Source organism: Grampus griseus, assembly GCF_964374135.1.
Source record: "Grampus griseus genome assembly, chromosome: 19".
Lineage (NCBI taxonomy): Eukaryota > Metazoa > Chordata > Mammalia > Artiodactyla > Delphinidae > Grampus > Grampus griseus.
This window is the reverse complement of record NC_139013.1, coordinates 14100095-14114388: the sequence shown is the minus strand read 5'-3', so window position 1 is coordinate 14114388 and position 14294 is coordinate 14100095. Positions and strand designations below refer to the sequence as shown.

General features: G+C 41.0%; 1 protein-coding gene across 4 annotated transcripts; it reads right to left on the bottom strand.

Annotated features, from left to right (window-relative positions):
* Window positions 1-576: 576 nt before the first annotated feature.
* Window positions 577-13742, bottom strand: ZNF571 (zinc finger protein 571). 4 transcript variants are annotated; one of them, XM_082676627.1, is made up of 5 exons: window positions 13431-13742; window positions 10280-10367; window positions 8386-8512; window positions 8016-8111; window positions 577-2428 (listed from the first exon to the last, which is right to left on the bottom strand). In XM_082676627.1, the coding sequence occupies exons 2-5, from the start codon at window positions 10286-10288 to the stop codon at window positions 735-737; spliced, it is 1926 nt and encodes a 641-aa protein (XP_082532753.1). In that variant the 5' UTR covers window positions 10289-10367; window positions 13431-13742; the 3' UTR covers window positions 577-734. The 4 variants fall into 4 exon arrangements, with proteins under 4 accessions (XP_082532753.1, XP_082532754.1, XP_082532755.1 ...); XM_082676628.1 differs by lacking the exon at window positions 8386-8512; XM_082676629.1 differs by lacking the exons at window positions 8016-8111; window positions 8386-8512.
* Window positions 13743-14294: the final 552 nt, after the last annotated feature.

Sequence of the window (14294 nt, the reverse complement as noted above, 5' to 3'; positions counted from 1 at the left end):
TTGTAGAAAAATCACCTCTCCTTGATTTTATAAAAAAGCTCTACAACCGTAAAGAAATTTCTTCCATAGAGTTTCTTTCCAGTATGAATTTTCTGGTGCAGCAAAATTTATGAGCTCTAAAATAGAGACCTTCATACTCTTATTATGTTCTAAAGCTCTTGTCATAGAATAAATTATTTGGGTTCAAAAGTGGATAGATGGTAATAGAATGTTTACATCTTTCTACGGTACTTATAAAATATTCCTACCATTTGACTTCTCTAATAGCATTAATAATGATGATAATAATAATGATGATGATAATAATAATGATAATAACACTGAGTATCAGATACTGTCCAAAGGGAGTTACATGTGTTTAATCACTTACAATTTGATCATTATTATACCATTATAGTATTTTACACATAAAGAAATGGAGGCACAGAGAAGTTAAGTAACCTATCCAATTTCACAGTTAGGAAATATTAAAATAGAGATGGTGCTCAAAAAAGGATATAATTGAGCATTACATTCCAGGGTTATAGAGATTTTTAAAAATGTTTAATGGGTTCCAGAAGTCATTTATTTCTGCATTCATGAAGTTAATATAAGCTTTCTAAAAATGAGTTGATTTTGAACACAATCAAAAGGATGTCCTATTTCATTACAAACATAATATGAGTTCTCTAATATTCCAGAGCTGCTGAAGATGGGTGAAGACTTTCTTATATTAAATCATATATAAAGCTTTCTCAATTATGAAGCCTCATATGTTGAATAAGTTGTGAATGACGTCTAAAGTCTTTACCACACTGTATGCATGCACAGGGTTGCTCACCAGTATGGATCCTTTGATGTAGAGTAAGTTCTGAGCCACGACTGAAGGCCTTCCCACATTCCTTACATTCATAGGGTTTCTCACCATTATGAGTTCTTAGATGTTCAGTAAGGTGTGAGCCACGAATAAAGGCCTTCCCACATTGCTTACATTCATAGGGTTTTTCACCTCTATGAACTCTCTGGTGTTCACTAAGTTGTGAGCCATAAATAAAAGCTTTGTCACATTCCTTACATTTGTAGGGTTTTTCACCTGTATGAATTCTCTGATGATATGTAAGTTGTGTAGTACGAAAAAAGGTCTTCCCACATTCCTTACATTCATAATGCTTCTCACCATGAATTTTCTCATGTTGAGTAAGATATGCACCACGAATAAAGGTCTTTCCACATTCCTTACATTCAAAGGGTTTCTCACCTGTATGAATTCTATGATGTTCACTAAGTTGTTTGCCACAAATAAAGGCCTTTCCACATTCCTTACATTTGTAAGGTTTCTCACCTGTATGAATTCTCTGATGTTGAGTAAGATTAGAATTAGAAATAAAGGCTTTCCCACATTCTTTGCATTTATAGGGTCTCTCACCTGTATGAACTCTCAGATGATAAGTAAGTTGTGAGCCACGAGAAAAGGCCTTTCCACATTCTTTACATTCATAGGGTTTCTCACCTGTGTGAATTCTCTGATGTTCATTAAGTTGAGAGGCACATAAAAAGGCCTTCCCACATTCTTTACATCTGTAAGGCTTTTCACCAGTATGAACTCTTTGATGATAAGTAAGGTGTGAACCAAGAATAAAAGCCTTTCCACATTCCTTACACTCATAGGGTTTCTCACCACTATGAATTCTTAGATGGTAAGTAAGTTGAGAGCCAAGAATAAAGGCCTTCCCACATTCCTTACATTCATAAGGTTTTTCACCACTATGAATTCTCTGATGGAGTGTATATTGTGAACAATAACTAAAGGCTTTTCCACATTTCTTACATTCATATGGTTTCTCTCCTGTATGAACTCTCTGATGTTCAGTGAGTTGTGAACCACGAATAAAGGCCTTCCCACATGCTTTACATTGATAAGGTTTTTCATTAGTATGAATCTTCTGATGTTGAATCAGATCAGAGCTACGACCAAAGGCCTTTCCACATTCCATACACTCATAAGGTTTCTCACCATTCTGAATCCTCTGATGTTGAATACAGGTTGGCTTCTTGCTGAAGATCTTCCTACATTTCTTAACGTCAGAGTGTTTTGCTTTATTATGACTTTTCTCATGTTGAATAAGGCATGACAAGTAGCTGAAAGCTTGTTTACATTCCTTACATTTGTACAATTTTTCCTTGGTAGGATTTATCTGATGAAGAATAGGGGACATGGAATGGCTTTGAGTGGCCTCTTCTTTACAGGTAATTTTCATGCGCATGTATGGTCTTTCCTGACTTCTCTGTTGATCCTCAAACTTGCCTTTGCACTCTGTATTTTCTCCAAGATCATTGCACTCAAGGTTATGGCTTATAGGTTTCCTCATATTCTCCCATTGCAGTGATTCCATTTCATAAGTTCCCTTTTCTGGACATGACCTTTTGGTCTCACAGCTGTATTCCAAGTCTGTAAAATAACAAGAAAGCGAATTCTTGCTGTTTTTGTTTGTAAGAAGAAATGAACTGTCTAAGGTAAAAATGGTAGATAAGGGCTTCCCTGGTGGCGCAGTGGTTGAGAGTCCGCCTGCCAATGCAGGGGACACGGGTTCATGCCCCGGTCCGGGAAGATCCCACATGCCGTGGAGCGGCTGGGCCTGTGAGCCATGGCCACTGAGCCTGTGTGTCTGGAGCCTGTGCTCCGCAACGGGAGAGGCCACAACAGTGAGAGGCCCGCGTACCGCAAAAAAAAAAAAAAAAAAAAAGGTAGATAAAAATGATAATTCTCATAAGAACAGAATGGCTTAAACATTGCTAAAAATTTTGTGCAATTTAGAAAAAGGCACAAGGAGAGAACATAGAATGAGGGGAATTTATAGGGGGGAAATTAATTAAGAAAACAGATTAAGTCAGTGGTTCTCAAACTTTGGAGTGGATTAGAATCACCAAGGAAGCTTATAAAATTACAACAAAAACACCCCTGGAAATAAACAAACAAATGCCTGGGTGGATAGCCAATCTATCAACAAATCCTATTAGCTCTCCTGTCAAAATTTATCAAATATCTGACCACATCCACTACAACCACATTAGGCCAAGCCACACATCTCTCACTGTAATAGCCTCTTATCAAATTCTTATGCATTTTAGACTCCCTCACATGCTGTTCCATCTGCCAGGAATGCTCTCTGCAAGGCCAGTTCCTTTTCGTCTAAAACATACTAACTTAAATGCCAGCTGCTCAGAAAGACTATCATTGAAAACTCTAATTGGGTCCATGCCATGTCTTTATTCTCTATATCTGCACCTTCTTCTTCATTCTTGTTTCAATCTTTGCAATTCTAGAATTACATTTTCTTTATTTATGTTGATCCTTCTATTCCTCAAGCTTCACAAGCGTAGGAAAAATATTCCTCTTTATAGCTATTCCCCAGAACACAGAAAGCAAACACAGTGTTTTCTTCTTCCCTTCATGTATTTTTTCAGGTCTTTCTTTCCAGTGCCTTCTACTCAAGGCCAAATGTTCTCATATTTTCCAGAAAAGCATAAGGTTCTATAATGTTCTAGAAATAGTGACAACTTTATACACTAAAGAAAATTTTATGTTATTCTGAACAAAGTTGGGAGATGGGTGTAATTTTAAAATGTAGAAGAACACTATCCACTGTGACTGGAGCCCCAGGCACACTCTGGCAACACTGCATATAGGCTGTAGAGTGTAATAGAGGATGGTAGTGGGAAAGAAAATAAATATATATTAGTAAATTCAAGTTCAAATGGTCTTTTAGAAATAAGAGTCAGAAATCTGAGGAAAACGTGCTTTTGCTAAAAAGTACAATGAAACTGTAATCTGTAAAGTACAATGAAACTGTAAACTGTAAAATACAATGAAACTGTAAACCGTAAAGTACAATGAAACTGCAAACTGTAAACAAAAACCCCCACACGGCTCAATTTAACACCAACTCGTCAGCAAAATGTACTGGGATGAGAGTATCTGGCTTTTACTTTCTGTCAGAGAAGCACAATATGGTTTACAAGACAGTAGGAAAGAAACCAACTGGAATATGGTGATTAATGGAACAGCGTAAGGGACCAGATAAATCCAGTTTAGATTCCAAACTGCTCTCCATGTTATAGTAACACAATAATAAAAATGGGAAGAAATATAAATCTAATGATTCTGGGGTGGGAAGCACTGTGAGACCACACAGGGTAAGGTGCTAAATGGCGACCTAGTGTGATAAAGAAAGTAAAGATAAGAATACCCAAGTCTTAAAACCAGGCTGAGGTTGAGGAATATGTATGAAATGTATTCAAATAAGTAGTTCTTTTTATTGTCATTAAATCAATGCAAGAATAACTGGGAAAACTGCAAAAGGGGTGATGACTAAAGACAACAAAATGGAGTCTGAAAAGCAGAAGGCATATTGAAAGGCCCCTTTGACTCTTACCCCCTTGAGTCCTACTGAGTCTATCTCCTAAATAGCTCTTGAATCTGTTTCCTTATCCCCAACACCACTGCCAACACTCCGAGGACGCCCAAAGCAACTCTCATTTGAGCCACGACAATAACCTACTCAGTAACGTCATGAGACCCTTCCTTCTCATCTCCATCTGGCAGTCAGAGTAATATATTAAATGTGTAAATCACATTATGTCACTGTCCTATATAAGATTCTTCATAAGCTTGCAAATGCTTTTGCGATAAAATTCGAACTTGTTAGTAGCATCTTTCAAACTGCTTTTGACTGCAACCTCACAATAAGAAATGCATGTTATATTATTATGCATGTTATATTGTGAGTACACATGCACAAACATAAACAAGACAAATAGGTCATGAAATTTTCTTTTTTACGTGTGATGCATTCTGATATTTTATTTTATTTTCTCTTCTGTGTTATTTTATTTATGAAACAAAACCAAACCAAAAAATAAAAACAAATGCTGCTCACATTCAATAAAGATGTTAAAAAACAAACCAACCAAAAACAAATGCTGCTCACAGCCTACCAGGTCATTTCATAACACCTAGAAGGTGCTGCCTGGCCTGGCTTCTGCCAGCTTCTCCAAACTCACACCTGGTACCTCTCCCTTACTAGGCTCCAACTACAAGTGTCTTCTTTGACTATCTCATATACACCAGGCTCTATCCTCTTATAGCCTTCAGTGCATTGTTCCCTCTGCTAGGAATGCTCTTCCCTCTACCCTCAGCCTCCCTACTGGCTTTCCATCTTTTCAGGGCTCATCTGAAATTTCACAGACCTTTGCAATTCCTGAAAAGCCTTCCCCAAACCCAGACTTCTAGCAACACTGCACCTACAATTCTTTCTTCTATTAAGACAACCACTCTTAGTTTCTAACAGGAATAAGTACCCACCTTCCCCAAAGAGACCACTCAGGACCAATCCTGTAATGCTTGACATCTCTGGGTATCCAGTTACCTCTGAAAAGCTCTGGCTTCCTGGGTCCTTGGTCATCACTAGGACTCTCATCCCAATCCAGGTCTGGACATCCTCTTTTATGACCTGTTGGTTTATGGTTTATGATCTGTTGGTTCTACTGCATGCTAACCAACAGATCTTCTGGAACTCATAGTGTACTTTCCAGAAGTACTCTAACCTCAGCCTCCCTTCTGATTCTTCTCTTCACCTTCTTGCTCTGATTGAAACCTTGAGCACACTGCTTCCCCTGAAACACTGTTTTCCTTCACTTCTTTCCACCTACCCTCTCCCACAGTAGATATAATAGACCTTGTTGTTACCAATAATCACAACACCTCTAAAAGTTCAGTTTCGAGCAATCATCATTTTGACCACTACCACACATATTTCATTTACTCTTATACCATCTCTCTATTATTTATCTCCATCTTAAAGACTCTCCTTTGAAATCAAACAAAACAACCTCTCCTTTGATTCTTTGGTTCACTTTGCAGCTCCTATCCATTTACTGTACTCCTTCCTGGCAAAACTTCTCAAAAGAGTTGTTGTACTTCCTGTCTATACTTTTTATTTCCCTTTACTCCCACCCTCATAACTAACCTTTTGCTGTATTTACTTCCAGGTTTTTTCCCTGCACTTTTATGTAGTTACATATACAAACTTGAATCAAACTTCTTTTTCCTCATTATTATATCATACTTCTTTTTCCTTACTATTATAATACTGTTATTTAAAACTTCTAAAGCATTTAAAAACTCTGTTTGTACCTTTGAGAGCTCCTCAAATGGGCCTTCCACACTGCCTGGTGAGTTAACTCACTATCCCACTGTAGTTTTTACTGTTGACTTATTTCTTCTTCATTCTCTTTTTAATCCTCTACAATCAGGTTTTTGCTCCTCTCATTTCCAAACCTACTTTGTCAGTGTCACCAATATCCTTCATCTTGCCAAATCCAATAGTCAGTTCTTAGCCTTCACCTTACTTGAGCTCTTAGCAGTATCTTTCACAGTTAACCACTCTCTCCTTGTGTTTGTCATGGCTTCCAGTACACTGAATTCCCAATTACTTCCTAGATCACAGGTTAATCAGGAAGCTCCTCAATTTCCTTTGCTGCATCATTTTCCTCTTCCCAGCTAAATGTTGGAATGCCCCATGGTTTAGCCCTTGGACTTTATTTACCTTGCTTTCCAACTAAACCAATCCCTCCATAATCTCATCTCATCCCATCATACAGAGATTAATCCTATATTTGTCTCTTCAGTCCTGACTACCCTCCTGCAGGCTTTCAAATGTGTGTCTAACTTCTCTATGGAGATATCTAATGGGCATCTCAAATGCATAACTCTTAACTTCCATCTGCAGGCTTCCAAACTCTGATGCCTCTTTCTATTTCCAATCCTTCAGCAAGTCCTATTAATCCTACCATCAAAATACAACCAGAATATAACCCATTCTCATCACCTCCACATATTAAACCCCATTCCAAGCCACTATTATCCGTAATATAGACTCTTGAACCAGTCCTCTAACTGGTCTTTTGCTTCCATTCTTACCGTCTTCCTACACATAACACCCAGAGTGATCTTTAAACAATAATCCCCTACTCATCTGCACAAAAGTCTCCAAGGGCTCCCTATCATACCTAGGATAAAACCTCACTCCTTGAAATGGCCTACAAGGCCTCATATGATCTGATCTCTGCCTATTTCTCTGACCTCATCTCTAATTTCTACTTTCACTCACTCTGTTCTAGCCACATTGACCTTCTTGCTGATCCTCAAATAAAGGAAGCTCAGCCTCTCCTCAGGGCCTTTGCACTTCTGTTCTCTCTGCCTGAACACACACTTGCCTTATTTTTACACTGCTAATTTCTTTCCAGTCTCAGTTCAAACGTTACCTCCTCTGAGAGATCATCCCTGTCCATCCTAATCTAAGAACACAATAAGCTCTCAACAAACGTTTGCTGGTTGGAGATACCTACCTAAATAAAAAAAAATAACTGGAAAAAAACTCAATCAAGAAATAGAAAAAAGGATTGTCTTGGAAGAAACCAAAGGTAGTTTCCTCATTAAAGCAAAAGGGGGGGACATCCCTGGTGGCACAGTGGTTAAGAATCTGCCTGCCAATGCACGGGACACGGGTTTGAGCCCTGGTCCGGGAAGATCCCAAATGCCGCAGAGTAACTAAGCCAGGGTGCCACAACTACAGAAGCCTGGGCGCCTAGAGCACGTGCTCTGCAACAAGAGAAGCCACTGCAATGAGAAGCCTGCACACCGCAATGAAGAGTAGCCCCCGCTCACCGCAACTAGAGAAAGCCCGCGTGCAGCAACGAACACCCAACGCAGCCAAAAGTGATAAATAAATAAATAACTTAATTTTTTTAAAAGGGTGGGGTGAATGTAGGAGGAAGAGCGGTAAATGGGAGTTGGAAAGGAAGTTCCTTTGGGAACTCATGTCGATATCACCTTCCTGCTCTCCCTAGGTCTCAGGTCTTCTTTCCACAGGCCTTTGAAGGGAGCTTCACACAAACATCGCAAAGTGTTGTCACTTCATAAAGCAGCTGTATTATTATCAGCAATAGCTGATCCTGTGTGGCAAGCTCTTATTCACCTGAGCTCCATCTTGTCATGGCTCTCACCACCATCCAGGGCTCCTTCCCTCGCTCCAATAAGGAAAACACGTCTGGCTTAGGGATCGAACATCCAGCTTAAAAGAAAAGAAACGGGACATGGTCATGGGATGAAGAGTCCCAGATTCAAATCCAGTCCATTGGTCATCAAAGAAGAGAAACTAACAGGAAGTGATGGAGGAAGATGTGAAGGTCCGAAGGGTGAGAAATAAAAAGGTACACAGTGGGGCTGTCTACTTCTACTTTTAAAAAACTCAAACGTTTCCTTAGGGAATAGAAATCCGAAATTCACAATGAAGGAGGCAGAAAGTATGGGAGACAAATTCTGAAAACTGTGTAAAATGATCTTACCCAGTGAGATCAGGTGGCTGTAGTTCTCCACCATGACCTCCCTGTACAAATCCCGCTGAATGGGGTCAAGGCATTCCCATTCCTCCTGAGAGAAGTTGATGGCCACATCCCTGAAAGTTACCAACCACTGAAACAACAAATCCATTTATTATTTGTGAAAATACGATGATGATTTTGAGGTAAAATGAGATAAGAAGGAGGAGCGCATTGAAGGAAGGGGGTGATATAATAAACAATATGCCATGGCCGAACACCTGTAACACTGAAGGAAATTGGGTGCCTGAACTGTAGTGTCAGCATGATCCTTGATCACTGCTATTGCCACAGACAAAACTTCCTATGTATACTAGGACAATTCCATTATCCCGAAAGGTCTGGGAATACAAAAGGCCAGAAGATTGCAGTTTCCCAATTGAATGAAATATTGTATGCAATCACCCAGCACTTTAAGCTTTCTAATTCTCAATAAATAATAAATAAATTCTCAACTAATGGGTTCTTTCTGAAATTAACTTCTCTCTTTAAAGAAAAGGATAAACAAAATTGACGAAATCTTTCCAAACAATTTTTTAACAACTCTCTGGACTGGAACATAGAATTTGGATGTAACTTAGAATCTTTTTGAAGATTCAAGTTCATTAAGTCACTATACTATGTCACCAAATATAATGGACATACAGTATTTTCACTTTATGGATGTAATGATCTGCTTATTTGGGAGTAGTTAAAACAAATTCTTTAATGTCTTTAGCTCTAGGAATCTAAAATTCTCAAACGATTATACATCTGGCAGATTTTATTTGCTCCTACGTTCTGTGTTCCTAGGCTACAGCAGGCTGATGGATGCCAGTCTAGGTGCACACAGGCATCACTCTGACACATTCTGGCCAACTCCAAGGTAAGCCTTGCCTCTCATTGGTTTCTTGGCAAGAGGGATGTGGAAGGTAGACTAATGACCCCGCAAAGATGTCCATATCTTAACCCCCGGAACCTGTGAGTATGTTACCTTACATGGCAAATGGGACTTTGTAGATGTGATTAAATTAAGAATCTTGGGGAGATTATCCTGGATTTTCTGGTTGGGGCCAATGGGATCACAAGGGTATTTTAAGTGATAGAGGGAGGCAGAAGAGTCAAAGGAGATGTGATAATGAAAGCAGAGATCAGAATGATGTGATTACTGGCTCTGAAAATGGAGGGGACCCTTGAGCCAAGGAATGTGAGCAGCCTCTAGCAGCTGGAAATGCCAGAAAATAGATTTTCCTCTGGAGCCTCCAGAAGGAACACAGACCTACCAACACCTTGATTTTAGCCCTATAAGACTGATTTCGGATTCCAACCTCCAGAAGTATGACAGTAGGTTTGTGTTTCAGTCACTAAGTTTGTAGTAATTTGTTACAGCAGCAACATGAAACTGTACAAGAGGCAAGATCTCTTTCTTCTCAGGACTCAATTCCCCAACCAATTTCAAAGGCCTCACAAAAAAATCTCACCACACACTGAGACTGGGAACAACCAGCAGAAATGCTGTCACTTCCAAGTGGAAAACCTAGGTTTGTAGAGATCAAAGTCTGTCATGTGTCTCATTTAACTACCTCACTAAACCACTGTGCTAATACTAGCACAGTGGGAGATATTTCTTAAGGGGAGATATTAAGGGGAGATATTTCTGCTTCCTCAGGGCTCCTGACAGAATACCATCTGGTGCAGGGAAAAACACTTAGAGAAGAATGAAGCTCTTTGCTACGATCACTCACTGGAATGGGAGAAATTTGGGAGCAGTTCCTTTACAGGACTAAGCAAGGCAGAAAATATGGGAATAAATATATCTGGTGTTCATATAACCCAACAAAATGATTGCACTTCAGGGAGGAAAGAAGAAGCAGCAACTCACGTGAGGCATGGTTTTCAGAACTGTCAGAACTGATCAACTTTCTGGTTCCTCTCCTGGAGATGTGCAGAGTCCTAAGAGGAGAGCAGGGCTGGAGAAGGAAAACAAAGCCATGAGAACAAGCTTGCCTCAGAGCCCACAAAATGAGCACCTTGGAACTACCTTTATTTCCCCTCTTTGAGGGAAGTTTGGGAAAATCTCAGCCCTCTTACAAATCCAGTGGAATCCAGATAGAGCAGAGGGAATTCAGGCCAGACTTTTCCTTAATCCCCATGATGCTGAACAGGACCCCAGAGGGCGCCAGTTTCCATGGGCATCTTACATCTCTAGGATAGGGGAGTACCCAGGGAGCCCTGGGGAGAAGCGCTTCCCCAGGGCCCACATGCTAAGTGAGCTGCTTCACTCCCATGCTTAAAGGCTCAGACCCACAAGACTGCTCCTGACTTCACAAGCCAATCGCAAATCCCAGGCCACTGTACTTCTGACCAACCAGCTATAAATTGGGGGCTCCTATAATCCCCTCCTAAGGTTCTATACTTTGCTAGGATGGCTCACAGAACTTAGGAAAACACTTCACTTATGTTTACCAATTTATTATAATGGATACAATTTAGGAGCAGATGCATGGAAAAGATGCATAGGGCAAGGTATGGTGGAGGGGGAGCTTGGAGTTTCCAATGCTCTCTTTGGGATTGCCACCTTCAAAGCACCTCAAGGTGTTCACTAACCCAGAAGCTCATCAAATCTAGTTCGAGAGTTTTTATAGGGCTTAACCTCCAGTCCCACTCTCCCCTTTCCTGGAGGTCAGGTCAGTGGGTGGGTTGGAAAGTTCCAACCCTCTAATCATTTGGTCTTTCTGGTGATCAGCTCCATCCTGAAGCTATCTAGGGGCCACTCCAAGCCACCTCATTAGCATAAATTCAGGTGTGATCAAAAGGGGTTCATTACGAATAATAAAAGACACTCCTATCACTCAGAAATTTGCTAAGTTAGGAAAACCAAATAGTTGATGAAAAGTTCTTATTTATAGAACTCCAGCTAAGAAATGCAGAAGGAATTGAGAGAATTTTTTTTAAAAAATCACTATATGTAACCCTTAATAAAATAATAGATCTCAGCATCAATCATAAATGGATGTTATAACCTCTATGTCAGTGTTTCTTACCCTTTTTTTCATTATTAGTTCCCCCAAAGCCTTTTAAGACAACTTTTCTCCTGATACCACTTACCTATGAAATTTTAATACCACAGATATACTGTATATGTGTTTATGTACTGTGTCCACAAACCATTATAATATTTAGTAAGAGTTTGGCCCCCCTCCCTGCCAAGAACCAAGTTTCACCCTCGTGGGGGCAATACCCCTCCTTCTGCCATTGAGAATGCATGCTTTAGGTGAAAGAGGAAGAGGACATTTTATAAAGGAAGAATTAAGTGGACAGCACTTGAACACCAATCAACATGGCATCACCAGAAGTGGGACACCAGACTAAAAAACCTCAGGATGTGATGTCACAGGAAGTACACAACATAACCTATGAATTATTTTTGCCTGAAAATGTGATTTAGGCAAAATATGATCTGAATCTGATCAAGGCTCTAGATCTAACTACCCCTTAACAGAAATATGTAGCATAGGGGAACTAATTATATGACACCACAAGGAAGAAATTAGCCAAAAGGAGAATGCACAATATTCTGTAAACAAATAACCTAGTTTTTCTACAAATCAATGGCAACAATTAAAGTAAAAACAGAAAATAGAGAAAACTGTTATGGATTAAAGAAAGTTAAGAGATTTGACAGGGACTTCCCTGGCGGTCCAGTGATTAACACTCCACGCTTCCAGTGCAGGGGGCCCAGGGTTCGATCCCTGGTTGGGGAACTAAGATCCCACATGCCGGTCGTCCAGAATAAAAATTTAAAAAAAATTTAATAAGAAAAGAGATTTGACAACCAAATGTAATGTGTGGACCTATCTGAATCATGATTTGAACAAACCAATTGTAAAAAAAATCTATCTTCCAAAGAATTGGAGAAGTTTGAATATATACTGGGTATATGATATTATGGAATGACTTAGTTTTTAAAGTTGAGATAGCATCATGGTTATTATTTAAAAATATGTCCTTTTGGTTACATAAGCATACATGTGATTAAAATAACACTTTGAAATACTAAAGGAAAAAGGGGGATGGATAGGTATAAGGATATTTGCAAATGTGTTAAATTACGGCTGAGCGTTGGGCACACTGGGGTCGTATTATTTTCTACCCTGCTTGAAAATTTCCATACAAAGTTAAAACAAAAGTCCACATTTTCTCCAGAAAGTATAGTTATCTTTCATCAAAAATCTTAGACCAGAAAGGGCTGATTTGTCATCAGGTGGAAAAGAAGAGGTAAAGATGTGGTTGGTGAGTAGAGTAGACTGGTGAGGCCATCCCTGGAGCGCCAAGATTCACAGGGATAGCAATGCCTAAGGACAGTCACTGGTTTCTCCTAAGGTTTCTCCTTAGGGAGATGTTGCAGGAGGTAGCAGCATCTTGAAAAGAAGAAACTCGAGAGAAGAAAGAAAATGGCAACATACTTTAGAAGAGACTTTTAGCTGTGCAATATTTTTTTCCTTTCCTCTGTATGCTTCTGTTGGAAAAAGTAGAACAGAGAAAAAAGAATCAAAGGATATCAAGCCTTTCCCAGAGCCGACCAAACAGTTTAGGACCAATTCCCACAACAACTTCAGGCTGAGAGAGGGATCAGTTTTTCCCCATAGGGTTCTCAAAGTAGAATGGGGCATCCTGTTAGGATGGTCTTCTGCCTTCCTGGGGCATAAACTCTCATTGTAGGGGCATCTTCAGAATAGCCTCGTTCTCTGTAAAGTGAAGGAACTGCGGCACCTGGAACCGCGCGATTCTCAACTGGCGAGACTCTGTCCCTGTCTCACGGCGGGAGAGTACACAGTCACTAAAGGGGCACAGCAGCCAAGTGCGTTAGAAGGCGGCAGGTGAGCCCGTCACGCTGCCACAAAAGCGCGCGCACACTCACACACCCAGCACTGTGGAACGTTCATGATAACATCTCCCTGCTCCCGTTGGCCGGGAACCAAAGTCACAGCGCCGCTTTTGCCGGAGGAGAGCGACGCGAAGTGCACACTCACCTGCGGCGCAGAGGAACACAGCTGATAGCACCACGCCTCTGCCGCTAGGAACCGAAGTGACAGGACCGACGACCAGCGGAGAAGGGCACAGCCACTCCGCACTGGCAAGGCCGACTTCCGTAAGGAATTAACCTGAGTGCTACGAAGTTGGAGATACGTAGTCCAGAGCCAGGATCGTCTCGATTCCTGTCAGCACCGAGCCCCAGCCGGCACACCGGTATTCCCAGCACCTTACAGGAACTTCCTTCTGGATGCTCCAACCCAAAGGCAGCGTGCGGGTCCCAGCGAGGTAGAGCACTCACCTACCGCTGCAGACTGGATCCTTAAACCAAGGAGTAACGGAGTAAGTGTACGAAATGGCGCAGGGACGCGGTGGCCTCCGGGAAATGTAGTCTTAAACATGAACCCGGCCCGATCCAACAGAATCCAGAGGAAGCTGGCCACGTCCTGTGGTCCGGAATCGGGCGCGCCTCGGGTCTCCCTTGCTTGAACCCGGGAACTCACGCTGCTGCGGTGTGAGCCGAACTATTTCATTTTACTCAAGTGACTTCCCAGAGGTTCTAGAAAATCGCAAAGAGGTTACCAGAGCTTGAGTCTTGCAGTGATGCCTTCAGAGAAATATAGTCCAGGGCTGAAAAACCTGCAGAAGTCTGGGAAGCAGGGTCCAGATTTCTTAGAGCTCTGGCCCGGACGAGGTGACGGTGACTACCGGGTTGCTGCTCAAAGGGGTTCAGGGGTGTGATGCTTACTTCATGGTCGTGTGTGTGTGTGTGTGTGTGTGTGTGTGTGTGTGTGTGTGTGTGCGCGCGCGCGCAAGGGCAAATGTTCTCTACAGGAGAAGGGAAGACTGGGGAGTGTGATTTG